The sequence below is a fragment of the Jatropha curcas genome, chromosome 5 (assembly GCF_041381405.1).
Source record: "Jatropha curcas cultivar XTBG-Jc1 chromosome 5, XTBG_Jcur_1.0, whole genome shotgun sequence".
In the NCBI taxonomy this organism is placed as follows: Eukaryota; Viridiplantae; Streptophyta; class Magnoliopsida; order Malpighiales; family Euphorbiaceae; genus Jatropha; species Jatropha curcas.
The window spans coordinates 27,824,478-27,843,922 of record NC_143155.1 but is presented as its reverse complement, the minus strand read 5'-3'; the positions used below and the strand labels follow the sequence as shown (position 1 = coordinate 27,843,922).

The 19,445-nt window shown below is 34.6% G+C and overlaps 4 protein-coding genes across 5 annotated transcripts; 3 read left to right on the top strand and 1 right to left on the bottom strand.

The window, feature by feature from the left end:
• The first annotated feature begins 979 nt into the window (after positions 1–979).
• Positions 980–6,066, top strand: CIPK9 (CBL-interacting protein kinase 9). 2 transcript variants are annotated; one of them, XM_012227728.4, is made up of 15 exons: positions 983–1,417; positions 1,583–1,645; positions 1,971–2,042; positions 2,148–2,255; positions 2,406–2,489; positions 2,629–2,682; positions 2,801–2,926; positions 3,004–3,093; positions 3,230–3,352; positions 3,585–3,692; positions 3,919–4,035; positions 4,103–4,159; positions 5,149–5,223; positions 5,502–5,572; positions 5,707–6,066. In XM_012227728.4, the coding sequence occupies exons 1-15, from the start codon at positions 1,241–1,243 to the stop codon at positions 5,711–5,713; spliced, it is 1,332 nt and encodes a 443-aa protein (XP_012083118.1). In that variant the 5' UTR covers positions 983–1,240; the 3' UTR covers positions 5,714–6,066. The 2 variants fall into 2 exon arrangements, with proteins under 2 accessions (XP_089577790.1, XP_012083118.1); XM_089721664.1 differs by lacking the exon at positions 5,707–6,066 and having other exon boundaries at positions 980–1,417; positions 5,502–5,576.
• A 3,668-nt stretch (positions 6,067–9,734) lies between these two features.
• On the top strand, positions 9,735–12,008 carry KCS1 (3-ketoacyl-CoA synthase 1). Its single transcript, XM_012227726.4, has one exon. It carries the CDS (start codon positions 10,234–10,236, stop codon positions 11,821–11,823), a length of 1,590 nt encoding a protein of 529 aa, XP_012083116.1. The 5' UTR covers positions 9,735–10,233; the 3' UTR covers positions 11,824–12,008.
• Positions 12,009–12,229: 221 nt separating this feature from the next.
• Positions 12,230–12,874, top strand: LOC105642785 (death domain associated protein). Its single transcript, XM_012227727.3, has one exon. It carries the CDS (start codon positions 12,362–12,364, stop codon positions 12,791–12,793), a length of 432 nt encoding a protein of 143 aa, XP_012083117.1. The 5' UTR covers positions 12,230–12,361; the 3' UTR covers positions 12,794–12,874.
• Positions 12,875–13,668: 794 nt separating this feature from the next.
• Positions 13,669–18,294, bottom strand: LIF2 (RNA-binding (RRM/RBD/RNP motifs) family protein). Its single transcript, XM_012227724.3, has 9 exons — positions 18,090–18,294; positions 16,698–17,134; positions 16,494–16,610; positions 16,266–16,406; positions 15,996–16,175; positions 15,079–15,280; positions 14,399–14,577; positions 14,222–14,307; positions 13,669–14,139 (listed from the first exon to the last, which is right to left on the bottom strand). Exons 2-9 carry the CDS (start codon positions 17,097–17,099, stop codon positions 14,007–14,009), a joined length of 1,440 nt encoding a protein of 479 aa, XP_012083114.1. The 5' UTR covers positions 17,100–17,134; positions 18,090–18,294; the 3' UTR covers positions 13,669–14,006.
• Between the last annotated feature and the right edge of the window lie 1,151 nt (positions 18,295–19,445).

The window sequence follows — 19,445 nt, the reverse complement described above, 5'->3', positions numbered from 1 at the left end:
GTTGCTACTTCTGGCACGTCGTCATCTGCATCATGAATATCCATTGCCAATATTATCTTTCTCATAATATTACCAAATTTCCTTTTTTCTTTTTTTTTTTCATAAAAATATAGACTACTTCATTTTACTTGATTTATTTCGATATTTGGTTAATAGTAAGAATATTGTATTTATTAATAAAGATGTTTATTAAATGAGAGTGTTTTATTTTCTTTTAAAATAAGATATAGGGCTATAATTTGTAAAGAAAAATAAAAATGATTTTTTTTTTTGGAAACAGAAGAAATATTAGTACTATCAGTAATATCCATATGAATATAAAGCAAAAAAATAAAAATAAAGAAATTCCTTAATTTCTAATCAACAAAAAAGTATTTTTACATTATTTTTGTTTCTTAAAATTTTTATTAACTCTTTTGTATGTGTTGAATTAGGAATCATTTATTTATTTCCAAATTTGTAGGTATGGTCTCTCATTTTGTTTAAGTGTATATATACATACGCTCACATTGTCACATTAAATAAAAATAATTTGGCAATTGATGAATACGCTGATTATATCGACAACTAAATATGCATTGTCTAATTCATTCGATATTAGGCTGTTGTTCAGTAATAATTTTAGTTAGTTTTTAGTATTTTGATAAAATCAAAACTCTATTTTATCTGTAATTTTTCATGATATAATTTTTTTAATAGGTTTAGAGATTTATAAAATGTTAAACGATCTAACATTTAACTTTTAATGTTTAGCATTCTCATACGTAGTTAACTTTTTAATTAGTAATTTTTTTTATAATAATAGTCATTATTTTTTCCACTGATTCACCTAATTAAACATTAGTGTTTTTTTTTATTATTTATTTTTACTGTATCACTGCGAATTCCTTCAACAATTAACATTGCGCTAAATACAAATCGAGACAAAAATTTGCAGACACGGAAACAGGGGTCTATCGATCGGGTGGATAACCTGACAGCTCGGCGGGGCCCAGGGCATCCTGTGGACTCCACGGCCTTCTCGCTTCTTTCTCCTACACCATAATCCGCAAAATTCCTCTCCCTTTCTTGCTCTCTCTCCCCTGCAACTCGAAACAAAAGCTTCAGCTTGCATATCTATCCAGATTCAATAGCGCATTCACGTATATACCGGTTACACAGGAATTTGATTTACTGTAAAAAATCGGAACCGTATTAATTGATCACCGTCTTGCATTTTTTATCTGACGGCAAGGGGAGAATGAGCGTGAAGGTACCTGCAACGCGGACGCGAGTCGGGAAGTACGAGTTGGGACGGACCGTAGGTGAAGGCACCTTCGCCAAGGTCAAGTTCGCCAAAAATGTCGAAACCGGCGATAGCGTTGCCATTAAAATACTCGACCAAGAGCAAGTCCTCCGTCACAAGATGGTCGAACAGGTTTGCCTAGATATAATATAGCTGAAATCAGGATTTCTTAAAATTTCGGAATTAAATGTTTGATATTATTATTAGTCTAATAACGTCAACTTGTCATCTATTTTAGTCAATATGCATTTAAAAATCGTGACTTATCGTTGTTTATTATTTCTCTGTTGTTGGCAGTTGAAAAGAGAAATATCGACAATGAAACTGATCAAACATCCTAACGTTGTTCAAATATATGAGGTACATATTCTTTTAATTCTGTTTTCGAAGAGATTATCAGGAGAAACAAATTTTCTTTTCTAGATACAAATTGAATTCACGTGGCGTTAAAATGGCATAATCGTTTTACTTCTTGTGATATCGTCAGGCGGCTGGTTAACATATGATCAATTGAAATTATAAGCGCGGTGTAAAAAAGGAAAATGGTTTTTTTTTTTTCTCAAATTCGAAAGTCTGGTTTTGAGGAGGGTGTGTCTTGCGTTTAGGAGCCTTTGATGAATCTGAAGGGCCTTTGCTTGAAATTCCAACTCATTTGTCCCACTATATCTGGCTTCTATATTCGTAGGTCATGGCAAGCAGAACAAAGATTTATATTGTTCTTGAGTTTATTGATGGAGGCGAGCTCTTTGACAAAATTGTAAGAAATTTTGTTGTTTGAGCTATGTCTTTGAGTTGTTTGTGTATTTTAAGGTGCAAATTCTCAAATTCTTTTTACCATAAGAAACATATATTTATCTTTTAGGCAAAGCATGGGAGACTTAAAGAGGATGAAGCCAGGAGATATTTTCAACAGCTCATCAACGCTGTGGATTACTGTCATAGTAGAGGAGTATACCATAGAGATTTGAAGGTTTAGTAATTTTTCTTTCCTTGATTCACCAGTTGATGCCTATGTTTAAACTCTAAGTCTAAACACACAAATACAAACACAAACACAAACACATACCTCTTATTTGATTATTGGCATAAGTTACATTAGAGGCTTTGCTGCATTTTGCAGCCTGAGAACCTTCTTCTTGATTCTTATGGCATTCTTAAAGTCTCAGATTTTGGATTGAGTGCAATAATGTCGCAACAAGTACAGGTAATTAAGTAGTATTTCATATTATTGCATACATATCTCAAGGTTAAATGGCAATTATCAATTGAATGATTACAGGATTAATCACCTCTACATTGCTTTCAATAAGGCAGACCACACTAACAATTTTTCCAATATGTAGGGGGATGGGCTGCTTCACACTACATGTGGAACCCCAAATTATGTTGCCCCTGAGGTACCAATCTAGCACTTGATAGATGAGATTCTCTAAATGCTGATAAAAAAAAAGGGATAAGATTCTATAATGCTGCAACAAAAGTATCATTTGTGGCATATGATATTATCCTTTCTAGGTTCTCAAAGACAAAGGTTATGATGGTGCAACATCTGATGTTTGGTCTTGTGGGGTCATTTTGTACGTGCTAATGGCTGGATACTTACCATTTGATGAGCCAAGTCTTAGGGAGTTGTATAAACAGGTAAGTAATAATAGGACTTTTGTCCATGTTTTTGCAGTTAGTTATGCATAATAATGCTTTTCAAAAAATAATTTCAGATTTGCAGTGCCGATTACACATGTCCGTCTTGGTTCTCCTCTGGTGCAAAGAAACTGGTAAAGCGCATTCTTGATCCGAATCCTATGACAGTGAGTTCCTGAATACTTTCCTGTTATGATTCTTTTGGTTCTGTTTCTTGTTATCATGAGTGCATTAAGATTACGCGGTATGATGTATTCTTAATGCACATGTATTTCATTGAAGTGATGATTTATTTTTCTGCAGCGGATAACCATTCCTGAGATCCTAGAAGATGAGTGGTTCAAGAAAGGTTACAAGCCTCCACAGTTTGAGCAGGAAGAGGGTGTGACTCTTGATGATGTTGATGCTGCTTTCAGTGGCTCAAAGGTATATAATCACAACTCTAGTTTTCTTTTAGCCAAGATGATTATGTAAAATATGCTTTTTCCAAATTTAATTTATGCTAGTTCTTTCATGGAGGGAATTCTGTATTGGAACATGCAAAATGTCTGATTCCCAGATTTATTTGGTTTAGTATGTGCTATCCATGACTTTGTAGCCCAGACAGAACTGACAATTGAGAACAAGCACCAGCTGAATTTTTTATATAATGTTGCAGGGACCTCTAGTAACAGAAAGGAAAGAGAAACCTGTGTCAATGAATGCTTTTGAGCTTATTTCTAAAACACAGGGCTTTAGCCTCGAAAATTTGTTTGAGAAGCAGGCGGTATGTATAACTTCATTGTTTTATCATCATTGTTATCAGTTTAGCAAATTTTATGTCAAGGGGTCTGTGGAGGTGTAGGAATTGATTTCTAATGATCGTATAAATAATTAGTTATCATTTGTCAACCTTGTTTTATCAGTGTGGATAGGATCTTTATCAAGGTAAAACCTGTTCTTGATAGCTAATCTCTCTATCTCTCTCTCTGTGTTGGATCTCTGCACTCTAGGGTCTTGTGAAGCGAGAAACCCGTTTTGCTTCCCATAGCCCTGCAAATGAAATTATGTCTAAAATTGAGGAAGCTGCAAAGCCTCTGGGCTTTAATGTTGACAAGCGAAACTACAAGGTATCAATCACTTCTATAATGAAGAATTCATTTTTTGTTTTGTTTTTTTAATTTCAAACTGCTGCAGATGAAGCTGAAAGGTGATAAAAATGGGAGGAAGGGTCAGCTCTCTGTTGCCACTGAGGTAATTAGCTTAACCCCTGGCAGATTGATGCATTATCCTTTTGATTTCCTTAAGAATGAGGTGTAAAATAAACTTTTAGGATTGAAAAAATTTTTCCTAACTGAAAAGTTTTGGTTCCTAGAGAAAAAAAAGCCGCAAAAAATAATTGGTGCCTGGTGTTGACAGGTTCGGACATTTATGCATTTTGGCTTGGTACTGAAGTGTGTTGGCCTGTTGGGGCTATTATCTGTTATTATAATGTACTGTATAAGAAACAAAAATATGAACTCTAGAAAAAAGAAAAGCAATTGCTGTCTTTTTCAGTTCGGATAACCTTAGTCTTCTTTTTCTTGCATCCAAATTGGGATGAACCTCTTTGTTTTGCTGTGGAGTAAGCATCCAATTGCTTAAATGTTATCTTTCTGAGATTTTTCTTACAAAATTTCCTTTTCTAATTTTCAACAAGGTGGGTCATTCTATATCTGGTGTCCAACTTTCTTTACTGTGAAATTATGGGACTATATTTTACTGTTCATAAATTTGTTAGGTATTTTGTATAATTATACATGCCTATGGCTCTGTGCATTGCAAATTTGAAATTGGATAACTTGAAGCCGTAGGTTGATATGGATAACTCTCATGCGCACTATACCATTTGAAGAAGATTTTAAAAGAGCTTATTCCTTTTGAAATTTTGTCCCATGTCTATCCAGTGGTTTATATGTGCGAGTGATTTCGAAAATTTTTTGCATTCGATTTTCATGTTGAATGTTATATGGCTATTTATTTCATAATTGTATTTGTTTGTAGTTTTTAAGCTTTGCTCCCCTTCTATAACCAAAAAAAAAAAAAAAAAAAACCCTCCAATCATAATTATTTTGCTGTTGGCTTGATAAACCTTTAATATGTTGTTTCTTCTATTGAATAATACTATGGTTTGCTGCTCGTGCATTTCAAGTTTTTGACACCATATTGCATTACTTCATAAATTGATTGATTTTGGACCTCAGGTGTTCGAGGTAGCACCCTCCTTGCACATGGTGGAGCTCCGGAAAATTGGCGGTGATACGCTAGAGTTTCACAAGGCATGTGAAGGTTTTCATTTTGGATGTATTTTGCTGCTTAGAAAATTTATGAAGAAATAGTTGTATTCCCAAATCAAACTAGTTTTCAATTACTTGGACTGCTACAAGTAAAAGAATGAAAACATCATTTTGACCAAATTATCTAAAGCTTTTCTCTTTTCTACTTTTCCATCATTCATTTCCTTGATCATATTACACGGAGGAAATTTTAATTTTCCACTGGTCAAAATACGCAGTGAACTAATTTGGAGCTCCTCCTTTCTTTGATGATATGGCAGTTCTACAGAAATTTCTCAACAGGGTTAAAGGATATAGTCTGGAAATCTGAAGGAACCATAGAAGGAGTGAGGTAATATCTCTCTCTCTCTCTCTCTCTCTCTCTCTCTCTCTCTCTCTCTCTCTCTATGGGGCGCAATTATTTAATGCTGGCTGGCTTGTACAGATTAGGAAGCACATTCAATTGACTGTAATGTTCTCGTGCAGGTTATAACAGAAACTGTCACATTGAGTCCATTCCATTAATGGTTCTTAGTTTAAGCTGTATTGCATTTATAAATCTGGGAAGCGGCTGCAATTTCAGCAAAGCAAGGTGTCGGCTTGTGCGGTGTTTTTAAGGGATCTGCACTGGAGTGACAAGGAAGAAATGAAGGGGTATGTATTTGGGCTTTGCTTCCTCTAACACTGCCTCCCAACTTATTTTCTCCTCTTTCCAATTGATTTCTTGAATCAAATCCACCATGTTTTTGCAATAGGCGACTGTTCATGTAATTGAATGAATCCTTCATTTGACAATATACTGCAGTATAGAAGAGGTTTATTAGCTTTTGTGCTCTTCGTTAGAAATTTCGTGTTGCATTCTTCACACAGCTATTCTGACATCATCTCATTACTGGAATTATTTATATTTTATATTATAACTTTCATCTCATTAGTAAAAACATTTATCAATTACGAATTAAATTAGAAATTCTTTTTCTCATATTTTTTTTTTCCAAGGCACAAAGAGAGCAATCAAAATAAAAATTTTGAAATAAAAAAATTTTTCCAAGCGAAGGAGAACTTCAGGAAAGAAGCCGCTGAACTCACCTTATTAGGGCTGTGCATGATGATTATCAGTCATCCCGAATTAAATGAAAAAACCGAATTAAAAAAGAATGAGAATTTCAAAAACCGAACACTTTAAACATTGAATGAAAATTTGATTGCACATAATTTCTTATTACTGAACGGTTCTGAATCTTCAGTAATGATCAAACCAGAACACTTATTGAACTGCAGTAAATTGCACGAACTAACTGAATCTAGATATTCATATATATACAATATCTCTCTCACAAATATATATGAATATTTTTAAAAAATATTACATGATATTGTAATTAAATATGTAAATTTATATATTGTTTATACATATGCTACATACAAATTCTATGTATACTAGCTAGTCCAAAATAATGTGAACTTACATGAATTTAAAGTATTATTAAATAAGAATTTTAAAATTAAACTGGTACTTTAATTTTGAATTTATCAATTATGGAAACTTTGTTTTCTAGCTTAAAAATTTTTCTATTTTTCTTTTTTTTTTTTCATTATGTCAATAATTTATTGATCATAAAATATTCAAGGAAAATTAATTGGTTCTTATTAATTATAAGATAAATTGTTTGTTTTTTTAACATGAAATTTTTCAAAATTTCAAATTGGATCAAATTCAATCAAATCTAAATTAAAAGAATTGAATCTCTCAATTGAATTGGATACAATATTAAGATAATGCGATTCTGGGTCTTTAAAGTTTCTATCTCATTCAATTTTAATGAGAACCAATTCAGTCTGAACTCAATCTCTGAAATTGATTGGGTTGCCCTAATGAAAATCAAGAGTTACAGACTCAACCTCACCACCCCATGATACATGCATGCTTTTTGTGCTTTTGATCAATTTGATTTTAAATTTAATGCGACCACTGTCCAGCGACCAAGAATTCAGAATTCTGTTTCTCTCTAGACCGTTCGTCGGTGAACAAAAAAGACAAGTTGCACGGTTTGCTGTTGTCCGTAATCATCATATCTACGCGTGTACTGTCCTTTTATTGAACGGTAATAATTTTTTCTTTTAATATGTGGGTCTGAGTTTCTGATATATGGATATCCATTGGCCATTATTATTTATTAGGTTAGTTTCTAGTTACGAGTTGAGTTATTTGGAAGTCCACCCAATTTATGTCGAAACGTTTTCGTAATTCATATCATAATTTCTAACACTTAACCAAGTTCAATTGATTTGTTTTTCTTTTTATAATAAATCCAAATATTTATGAGAAATTTATAATAATATTCTTATGATCTCTAAAATAATATTATTTCAGTCATAAATCCTCTATAAATTTGGAGGAAGGAAAGAAAAAAATAAAGAAGGATGGTAGAGTTGCTAATCCATTGAATGAATTGTTGGGAGTTAGGCTTTCAATGCAAGCTTATCCAAGGGATGGGATGATCAAGGTTGGATTTCAAATTGAAACTCAATTGAAATTGAATCAGTATTAAACTATGATCAACGGTTCTAGTTCTAAATCGTAATCTTTTAAAAACAATTTAATTTTAAATTTTTAATTTTTTATAAGCAGAATTAACAATTTTAAAATCGAAATTAGAGGTTCTGAAACTATGATCACGTCTAACTTATTTAAGTCTCTTTCACTTTTTTCTGTACACCCATTTGGCGAGTTTGGAAACTGCCGAGTTTGCCAAAGAAACAAGGTAGTTGATGTTTTCCAAGACTAGGCAGTTAGCCAAGTATGAATTACCCATGTCCTTTTACTGTTTCTGGAATATATATATATATATATACACACACTTTTTTTCTTAAGATGTATATATGTTTAAACTTTAAAGAGCAACAGTCATTGTCTGAACTTTAACTTCAATTAAATTAGGTAGACCGTAGACGGACGCATGCATTTGTCCTGGTGTTTTGTTTTGTGAGGGTTCTTAGAGTGTTTTAAACTTTGCTGGGAATGGAAAGAGATCAAAAAGACAAAATATTGACCATGTTTCTATAAACGGTGGGAGAGAGAAGAATAACTAAAATATATAAGTCTTTTAAATTATCTTTTAAAATTCATTAATCAACCTTAATGTATCTTTTAAATTAGGAGTTTTGGATAATTACAAAATTATGGCTAGTGGCCTATTAATGGCTATATTTGTTTATTTTTCTTTTTTCTTTTGACATATTATGTACGGTATAATTAAAAAATTCAAAATTAGAAAAGGAAAATAAATATGTTAAGCTGATAAGTGCATGTATAATCTGACAATATATTTATATTTAAATCTTTTTTTAGTACTAAAAAAAATGTTAGTACATCAATCAAATTGAATATTATGTAATATATATATATATTTTAATCCTTTCAAGGAGAATTTTAGTATTTATTAAATGGGTTTAAGATATATATCATATATGGGTATTAAAATTTGAAAGATATAGTTATGGGGTAAATCAAATTAACGCTTTTTTTTAGACTTACAATCATAGTATTTATATATATAATATGCATACGAGTATGACTGCGAAATTATGTTTCTTCCGTTATAACTGAATCCTCACTCCTTCAAAACGGCATAAAAATTACAGCAAAGGAAATTGTGACCTGACAATGCGTTCGACAATTTTTATTTATTTTATTCTGTTCCAGTAAATTCAAACGTGGCAAAGATAGAAAGAGCCAGAATTGGCACCTTCTCGTAATAACATTGATATGACCAAATTTACTTAGCTTATATTAGATCTATGTGCCGATTTCTAGAACAAATTAATAAAAAAAAAAAGTTCTTATTGAAAAAGACATTTTTCGATTATATACTGAAAAAAAATTTAAAAAATCTATATTTTTATTAATTTAATTTATAAACGAGCTCAACGGCACAGTTAAATAAGTATAATCCTCCGGTAATAACGTTAGCGGGTTACTTGTTTGACTCTCTGTTTCATTTATTATATATCTCGATGGCTAGTCACCTAAATTCTACCAGCCTTATATGACTTGCTATCTCGAATGACCATTCTACCCTCATCTCTGTTAACATTTCCCATCAGGCCTGCCTTTCTAAGAAATAGGGTTAATCCATAAAATTGTCCCTAAATTTTAGGTTTTATCTCGATGACAGTTTAAACGTTTAGAAAGAAAAAAAAAAAAAATTGTAACTTTTGTTGTAAATAAAAATCTTCAAGAAACATTTGTAGGTATTTTCCAAAATTCAAGTCGAGAGGCAATTTTATATGTTCGGGGTAAGAAATATGTTGGAGAAAGATAGTCCATATAAATAACAGTGGACCCCATTACTGTGAAACATTGTCTTTATTGGAACATAAGCCAAGAAGTATATGAATTCTGAAATAATAAGCACAATAATAAACAAATAAATAAATAAAAAGAAAGAGAAAAAAACCTTCATAATCTGTAGTCTTGCTTGAAACTTGAAAGAAACCTCATATTTTCACATGGCCAAATATGCTCAATTGCCCCCACCACCTTCAAACACTACAATTTTTTTTTTTATTAATTAATTTATAGGTTACCAAAACTAGATTATAGAATTTCTGTATATTCGGTTTGATCTCCATCAAAATTAAAAACGAAAAATAAAAATTGTTCCGGTCTTCTATTCCAATGGTGGTTGAGCTATCCACCTTTTCTTGGAACTACTCTCCATAAATTCAAGACTATCATTCCAGCTTTGTTGCAGTTAATATACTAGCCTTTATATTGTCCTAATTTCCCGTTCTTGATGTTCAATTCTCTCTCTCCGTCACTCCCTGTCTATCTCACCAACCAACCATACATGAACTGTTATTAGGCGTGTAGGGCTTGCTATCAATTTGGCATTTGTTATTCTCTGGACGGTGATTTAGCTCAGCCTAATCTTTAGACCCTTTCTTTATAAGTTAGCAAGATCCTTCTTATTTTCTCAGACATACCAAAACCAATTAAAAACAGAGCTAATGGATAGTATTGATATGGATAAGGAGAGATTGACGGCGGAGATGGCTTTTAAAGACAACTCCTCTGCCGTAATCAAAATCCGTCAACGTTTGCCTGATTTTCTACAGTCCGTTAAGCTCAAGTACGTTAGGTTAGGCTATGGATATTCATGCAACCCGGCTACTATACTCATGTTTCTCACAATTATCCCTTTATCCATAGCCACGCTGGTTCAAATCACCGGTCTTGAATTAGACCTGCTTTATGAGTTATGGACCAAACGATCCGTTCAACTCCATGAAATCGATGTGGCCACAAGACTGGTCGGTTTTGCTCTGTTACTCGTCCTTCTTGGAGTCTACTTGGGCAAGCGGTCCAGACCGGTTTATCTCCTCGACTTTGCATGTTACAAACCGGAAGATGAACGGAAGTTGTCGGTGGAGTCGTTTATTAAAATGACAGAAGATTGCGGTTCCTTTGAGGCCGAAACAATTCAATTTCAGAAAAGGATATCGCTACGATCCGGTCTCGGCGACGAAACGTATTTCCCGAAAGGAATAACCTCAAGACCGCCGAATTTGTGCATGGAGGAAGCCCGAAACGAAGCCGAGTCGGTCATGTTTGGAGCACTGGACTCGCTTTTTGGAAAAACCGGAATTAAGCCAAAAGATATAGACATTCTAATTGTAAACTGCAGTCTGTTTAATCCAACCCCTTCTCTTTCCTCTATGATAGTGAATCATTACAAGCTTCGAACGGATATTAAGAGTTACAATCTAGGCGGAATGGGATGCAGTGCAGGACTTATCTCTATCAATCTTGCTAAAGATCTTCTTAAAGCAAACCCGAATAGTTATGCAGTTGTGGTGAGCACAGAAAATATAACACTAAACTGGTATTTTGGGCAGGATAGGTCAATGTTATTACCTAACTGCATATTTCGCATGGGCGGAGCTGCTGTTCTTCTGTCGAACAAGGCAAAAGACAGAGGGCGTTCCAAATATGAGCTGGTCCATACGGTTCGAACCCATAAAGGAGCTGATGACAAACACTATCAATGCGTTTACCAAAGAGAAGATGATAAAGGAACCGTTGGGGTGTCATTAGCTCGTGAATTAATGGCAGTAGCTGGAGACGCATTAAAAACGAACATCACTACTTTAGGTCCTTTAGTGCTGCCTTTAAGCGAGCAATTCATGTTTTTCGTTACTCTTGTTAGAAAGAAAGTGTTGAAAGCGAAAGTGAAACCGTATATACCTGATTTCAAGCTTGCGTTCGAGCATTTCTGCATACATGCAGGAGGTAGGGCTGTTTTGGACGAGTTGCAGAAAAATTTGCAGCTCACTGATTGGCACATGGAGCCATCAAGGATGACTCTGCATAGGTTTGGTAATACTTCCAGTAGCTCCTTGTGGTACGAACTGGCTTATACAGAGGCAAAGGGTCGGGTCTCGGGCGGGGATAGGATCTGGCAGATTGCTTTCGGGTCGGGTTTCAAGTGCAACAGTGCGGTTTGGAAAGCGCTCAGGGCCATTCCTTTGGGTGAAGAAATGGGTAACCCATGGGCCGACTCCATTCACAGGTACCCGGTCAAGGTTCCCGTGGGTTAACTTGTTCATTTCAAACAATTAAGTGTCATTTTATTACAAGACTTTAATTGTAACGTGGATGTGGGTCTTAGCTGGACCTATGATCAAGCTCTTTGTATTAATACCCATGTTCTCACCTGATGAGAAAAATTATATAATTATTGTGAAGATTAAATATGGTTATGATAATAAGTTTAGTTATGTAATTTCCGCTACAAGTTTGTATGGGCAAAAAGATGACAACAACAGATTTGAGGTGTCCCCAAATAAAATTGTGATGGAAAAGAAAAGATTGAGATGGAAGAGAAAAAATTATGTGTTGATGATGTTTGATAATTGTGGCTCAGAATAATACATTCATTTTCGGTTTTCAGTTTTTAGTTGTCCAATTCATCGTATTTTACATTGGTCCTCCTTATAGAGAAATACAATAATTTATTTCACGGAAACTACTTTCAGTTACACGCTTTATTAAATTTGGGTTACGAATTTTAAGAGGTTAAGAATTTCTAACCGCATAACATTGGCTCAACAGCACATTGAGACCGTCTAGCGAAACATGTGGGCTGTAACTCTACCACAAAGACCATTCTTTCCTCTCATTCCCAAACCCAACAAACCACTCGCCGTATCAGCCGCCTCTCAGCCCCCTCGCCACCGCGGCTCTTCCCTGACCAGAAAAGATCGCCAACAGATACAAAATCAAGAATCCAAAAACCAAAAACAAAGTGGAGCAGTAACTAATCAGCTCAGTGGACTAGATGTGCTATGGGCTATGCAGAGAGCGGCTGCTGAGAAAAACAGAGCGAGCGGCGGCGCTACTAAAAAGAATCGGAAAACAAAGGGGTTGCTCTCTGCCGGCGGTGGTGGCCAAAGGGAGGAGGATGATGTGGACGATAGCAATGTCAGGCCTTTGTGTATAAAGAGCGAATGGAGTGCTAAATTGGATGAGTTGGATAAGCGTCTTCAGGAACTCTCTGAAACCAAATGAAGAATTTTGTTTAAATAGTGTAATTAATTGTTCAACGTTTTTTCCGAATTTCATTATCCTTTTGCCTGTTTTCTAGTACAATTTCCATGCCACCTCCGTCACTTTTTTTTTTTAAGTATCCTTTTAAGGTAATTGTACGAGGATTAACATTTTTTTTTTTTTTTTTTGGAACTTAGGATTAAGAAAATCATTAGTTGCCCTAATTTTCGAAAAAAAAGAGAGCGAAGGTTGAAATTAACTGAATAATTAGTGAAATTAACTGAATTTAAAAAAAAAATGATAAATTTTTGCTGTTTTCCATTTTCAAATCCTTTCTTCTCGGCTTCTTCTTATCTATAGAATTGATTAAGCATTGCCATATTGCTTGTTTCCCACAAAAGTCTGGAACTTGCAAAGTTGTACTTTGTAATCTGTAGTTACCAAGTTAACTACATAAAATTATAAGATAAATTATGTTACTGAGTAATGTTTTTCCTTTTGTTCACGCTAGCAGAAAAACAAAATGACATTACTTTTAACTCTTTAAGGGGGTTAGTTTGGTTGCGTGGATTTTACATATGATTTGCTGTCCATTTATTATCTTTTAACAGTTCTTTTAATTTGACAATTAGTCCTGTTACAATGACACTTGTCAGAACTATGCGACTCCCTTTAAGCCAAGATTCTAATTCCAACACAATCATAATCCAATCTTCCTTTCTTATGCTTCAGTTTCACCAAATGGGATCTACAACAAAAATGTCTTCAGATTGTTTTTCCTTCCATGTACCTGTTTTAATTTTCTGTTATGTGCTTCCCTTGTGCTGCAACAAGAGCCACATCAACCATTACATAATAGTACATGAAATGACAAGCACTTTGGATGCCAAATCATATTTGCACATCAATAAAACAATAGCTACTTCTTAATTCCTGCTCAGAAACATAGCATAACGCCAATAAATAAACCATCAATATGTGAGAATTACATAAAGTGAGACTTTCAATTGTCTCCTACCACATAAAAGTCACAAGACACCTCTGTCCTAATTCTAACATCCTTTTTCTTCCTCTTTTCATACTTTTCCCCTTTAAAAATTCTAGAGTTTTGGGGTACTGGAGAAGAAAGGGGCATGGTGGTGATCTGTTATTTTGTTTCCAGCAACAAGTCGTCCAACTACATGTCTCTTGATTCCCTGAGAAAAAACTATGACACATCTCTACAGCTCAACTACTAATAAGGACGGTATCTTCTGCTACGATTGCCATCATCTCCACTACTTCCGGCTCGTCCAGGCCCACTAGGACCATTGCTCCGATCGACTCTCCTAGGCCGAGGTTGTGGCATGTGCACTCCAGGCTGCTGACTGTCCAATGAACATCAAGGCAATTGTTGAAAATGTCTAATAAAAGGCAAAAAACATGAAGCAATGTGATAGAGAAACTTACAGAACATAGCCAATTTGACCATCAGGTAGAACCATTGGCACCATATGCATCCCTGCTGGCATTGGACCTCTTCCATATATAACAGGCTGTTCATTCATGAAAGTTCAAGAAGATGCATTTTGTCCGTAATGGACCAGGCCAAATGTATGAAAAATTTATTTAATTTCAAAGAAATACCTGTTGAAAACTGGCAGCAACACCAAATCCAGCACCTACAGAGCCATATGGGCTTCCAGTGAACCCACCATACGCAGGACGTGCAACATGGTTCGGATGAAGCCCAGCAGTATAAGGATAAACCACATCAGGTTTTTTATCAGTCTGAGGCTTGGCGAGGACAACCTCCAGCAATTGGCCTGTCATTAAAAAGTTCAATGCTATCAAATTCCTCTGACAAACTGTTTCATTTTTCAATAAAATTATCCAAGAGAACGCTGATAAAACAAAGCTTATTTTGGCACTGCAGCAGTTAGGCTTGAACACCCAATTACCACTATATGCCTTGCCAATCAAACTGCTCCTTTCCCCCTTTTCTTGGGGTTGAAACAGGACAGTTGAGATAACCATAAGAGAAGGGGATAATGAAACAAGTCTATCCAGAGCAAGTAAGATATAACTTCGATTAAAAAGAATAAAAAAATAATAAATACAATTTATACCACAAGTAACCAAATATTTGAACTCAACTTTAACATGAATTATGAAAGCTAATGACATGTCCATGATTTTTAGTCAATAATTTTAAGTTCTATATTTTCCTAGTAAAGATTATTTCAGATATCTGACAACAGGGTTATTTTGGAAGTTCAATTGATTCAATAAAATCCAAAAGTTGCATAGATGTCTTGGAAAATTACCGTCAATTTCATATTTCTCGTTATCTTTGACAGCCTTCAATGCACTTGACCTTTCAGCATAGTGGATGAATCCAAAATCTCGTTTTCCAGCTTTGCCAGGTGGCATAACGACTTTCGTCACTTCCCCATGGCGCTGGAATAGTTCCTTCAGTTGCTCAGTACTAGTGTTCTCAGGTATATTCTTCACATAGAGCGCTTTAACCTGGGCACCAAAACAATATGTGTAAAGACAAAAAGGTTAACATTTTCAGTAAACATGAGAAGCAGCCAAGCAATGTTTAGGGGCAACGTGTTTCTCAAAAACTATTACATCAAGTCAATTGTACTCTTGTTATAATGAAAATAATATTATTTAAAAATATTCTTCAGTAAATTTAGATGTTGAGATTCCTGCCAAAATAATATGGCACAGGATATGGCCTAAGGCCATAAAAACAATTTTTAGATGCTTCATCAGTAATTCAGAATTCCATTGAAAAACCTCCATCCCCTTCCCCGCAATGCCCCTCTCTCTCTCTTAAAAAAAGAAAAAACAAAGTCACACATACACAAACCATGTGCCCAAAAAGACATAGAGCTTAACAAAAGTTATAGAATAAATAAATAAGTTAATACAAGATAATAACTTCTCAGATTGTTGTTAAGTACTTTCTGTATTATGAATACACTTGCATTAACATGTTTCATGAATTTCTATCATATTAATGCCATCATTTCCTCCAGTTTCTTATTTAGAAAAATTATGAGACAAAATGTAGAATGCACCAAAGATAGAAGAGAAAACTCTACAACTTATTGATATCAGGACTCCCAAAATACTTGGACAGTGCATTTGGTTAGGCATAGGATTCCTGAATAAAGAAGCAACAGTGTCGTCTATGAAGCCTCAGCTTCATCAAATTGCATTAATAATTCACCTGAGCAGCTGCAGCAGAATGATCGGGAGTGCCCTTTGGATCAGCCCAGCTGATAGTTGGTGTATTTCCATCCAGCTTAAAATTTGCATTTAACATTTTCTGCCGCGAATAATCAGCACATGCATTATTGTAATACAATACAAAAGCAAAACCACGATTACGGGCTGGATTTTGGGGATCCTGTCATTAACAGAATAGAATATCATTTAACAAGGGAAGTGGCTACTACACTGTTAATGAAGATAATCTTATTCTAATTCATACTTTTACCTTTATTAGCTCAATGATTTCCACGCCAGGACCAACCTCCTCAATGACTTTTCTAAACTCATCCTCCGTCCAACTCTTTGGAACATTACCAATAAATAATCTGTTCTTGGTTTCAGAAAGTGAACATCTTAAGGTTTTTCCCTGCACCAATGATGCAAATTCTTTTTTAATATAAAAGTACATGCAATTATTCAAGTGATGCAATTTGCTGTGTCAAGTATTGATTACCTTGAACTCCTTACTATGTAGCTCCTCAATGGCTTTTTGAGCAGCCTCCTTTGATTTAAAGGCAACAAAAGCAAATCCCTTACTTTCACCCGTGTCCTTATCTTTCATTAACCTTATCTGAGAAATAATTTAAAATAAATTAATTAAGAATGGACAACCAAAAAATAAATCCCTATTTATCGCAAGTACCCAAACAGTTATGACCTCAAAAATTTCGCCTATTGGTTCACAGAGATCCCTCAAATCATCTTCTGACACGTCCTTTGGAAGCCCGCCAATGAAAACTTCTGAACCATGAGGAGGAAGGGCAAGAAGTTGGGCATGCTTCTCTTTTTCCTCTTCATTGACAGAAGCAGTTGGTTTTTCTTCATCTTCCAGCGGCTCTGAATCCACATGGCTTCTATGCGTTTCTGGTGATTGATCTTTCTGACTACCCCCAGTTTTTAAGTCCTCATAGTCCTCTTCAGCATTTTCTTCAACATTTGCATCTCCATTATCATCTTCGCCATCATCATCTAGTTGATCCTCAACATCATCCTCCATTTCTTCCATGTAATTGTCTTCTTCAAGATCCACCCGTTCCTCAACTTCTGCACCCTCTGCCATGACTGTTTCACGACGCAGGTCTAATCATCCAATAACTGCAGTTACATTGCCCCCAAATTAACTGCAAGCTTGATTAACCATTATGGAAAATGCATGGAATCTGTAAGGATGTGCAAGATGCACAATAATTGATATGGAAGGGTACCAAAAGGGAACCTAAGGAAGCTACAACACAGAGTTTTTAAACTCTTCATGTGCGAGGTATGAACTGGCAAGCCACAAAATTTAGCTGCTAAAAGGAGTAGCAGTTACGTAAACTTGCAATAGTACTTCTATATCAAATTTAACATACTTTGAGGACCGACCAACAAATTTTTCTCTTGCCGGTATCGGCTGGTGAGGACCCAGGGAGGTTTAAGGAAAGTGAAATTAAGAGGGAAAAAAAAAAATTCCATTGCATTGATCCCTATGACAAATAGGGATACAAATTCGAAAAATAAAATCCATGAGATAGCTTTGGCACCAACATACAATTTGGCTGAATCAAGATGAATTTCGCAACATTTCTCCTGCATTTCCGTTTCAGGTTTCAGAAAGGGAAGATAGCTAGACATGAAAAAAGTAGGCAAAGCCCAAATAACCAAGTAATATTCTGAAAATACAGTTTCCGATCAGAGCTAAAATTTTATATTCCATTCTGAATAACTCTCTTTCTCTCTCTAAATTTCTAAAACTTTTACGAGGATAAATTAGAAAATATCCCATTAAGTGAAACCCATCCAATCCCCCAATAAATGCAAGCCAAAATCAGCACGAGTCGAGATGGGGAATGAATCAATCTGAAAGCTTTTGCGGAAGAGAGATAAATCTACAAATCGAATCAAGCTATGGAACCAAAAACCCTAGAACCAAATTCTTAAATTGAGCAAATTCGAATAAAATGAGCTCAAAACAAGCTAAATAGGGCATAAGTGTGTGTAAAGGCACAAACTTTTTGGGCACAGAAAAGGCAAACAAAAATAAAGGAATCATAACTGAAACTTGGCGTACCAGTGACTGTATTTTTGGATTGTGGACTGAGATTTGCTTTCGGGTGTCACAGTGTGTTTTTGTTTTCTTTGTTTCTGTTTCCTCTGTTTCTGTTTTTTCTTCCCTTCCGCGGGTGTGTGTATTTGTTATCCGACGAACCCAAAGATGGCTTTCTTTACAAAGCAACCTAATTAGGAAAGAGCCTCAATCCCACGCGAAATGGCCTATGCTTCACGAATCGGAGATCGCTGCATGACACCCACGTTATCTTATTTTGCCTGTGCAATGTCTATAACGCCCTCTAATCCCATTAGGCACACCAAAATTTGCTTGTCCGATCTCAAATCTTTCCACTTATAGCTGCTTAGTACAGAATTTTTTTCTTCTAATAATTCTTTTTCCTAAACTACTTTCCTCTCACTAATTAACAACATTATTTTCTTTTGAGAATCAATGATTAACAAAAGTTATATCTAAAGTGCCAAAAGAAATTCAATTTAATTGATATAAAATTTATAAGAATTCTATCGGAGATTACCTTAAATATTTGAATTTATTAACAATAATCTCCTCTCTTAACACAAAAAAAAAAAAAAAAAAAAAAAACCTTTATACAATTTTAACTATGTTATGTTCAAAATCATGTAAATCGAATTACTTCAAATTCAAAAGACAATCAATCGACATTACATGTTACTAACATGACATAGTTAATGATAAATTGATGATTTTGTGGTGGGGTTGGTAATTAGATAAATTTTCGTTATTGAATATATAAATTATTATTTCCTTGATGAATTTTTGTCTTTAATTTCTAAAATTCACTCAATAAGTTAAATAATAGTATGCTGTATTGATTTTATCACGTTGGATCAGTTATATATCAAGTTTAATTATTGTTTTTTTTTTTATATATAAAAGTTGAAGTTTGGTCCAAGTTTAATTTAAGCTTACTACCCATCTGCATTGAATCGAGTATATAAAGAATATACTACATGTGTATATATATACATTCAAACTCGACAAATTATTCTTCACACAACAATTCAAATTACAATGTTAAGTTGACCTGATGGGCACAAAAAAAAAAAAAAAAAAAAAGAAAGAAAGAAATGGCTTAGGGCCTAAATTGGATAGAGCTTGGGCCTGTGGTCCAAATTTCGCCTTTCTCACTTTTAATTTTATTGGGCCCAGGGAACGAAAAAGCATTGACATTGAACCAAACCGATGAATTTGACAAGGACGAAAGTCATCATCAAACTTCCTCACGTGGAGGGCAGAGTCGGTATTTGGTGAATGAGAGGTCATAATATGTGACATTGAACCCTGGAAAAAGGGATCATACGCAAACAAAAAAAAACCACTCGTTTTGGATAG

Coding starts and splice junctions, on each gene's coding strand:
- CIPK9 (XM_012227728.4), top strand. CDS start 1,241: ATGAGCGTGAAGGTACCTGCAACGCGGACGCGAGTCGGGAAGTACGAG. Junction 1,418..1,582: donor GTCACAAGATGGTCGAACAG/GTTTGCCTAGAT, acceptor TGTTGTTGGCAG/TTGAAAAGAGAAATATCGAC. Junction 4,036..4,102: donor TTGACAAGCGAAACTACAAG/GTATCAATCACT, acceptor AAACTGCTGCAG/ATGAAGCTGAAAGGTGATAA.
- KCS1 (XM_012227726.4), top strand. CDS start 10,234: ATGGATAGTATTGATATGGATAAGGAGAGATTGACGGCGGAGATGGCT.
- LOC105642785 (XM_012227727.3), top strand. CDS start 12,362: ATGTGGGCTGTAACTCTACCACAAAGACCATTCTTTCCTCTCATTCCC.
- LIF2 (XM_012227724.3), bottom strand. CDS start 17,099: ATGGCAGAGGGTGCAGAAGTTGAGGAACGGGTGGATCTTGAAGAAGAC. Junction 15,281..15,995: donor ATTCTGCTGCAGCTGCTCAG/GTGAATTATTAA, acceptor TTTGGTGCCCAG/GTTAAAGCGCTCTATGTGAA. Junction 14,140..14,221: donor GGTCAAATTGGCTATGTTCT/GTAAGTTTCTCT, acceptor TTCATTGGACAG/TCAGCAGCCTGGAGTGCACA.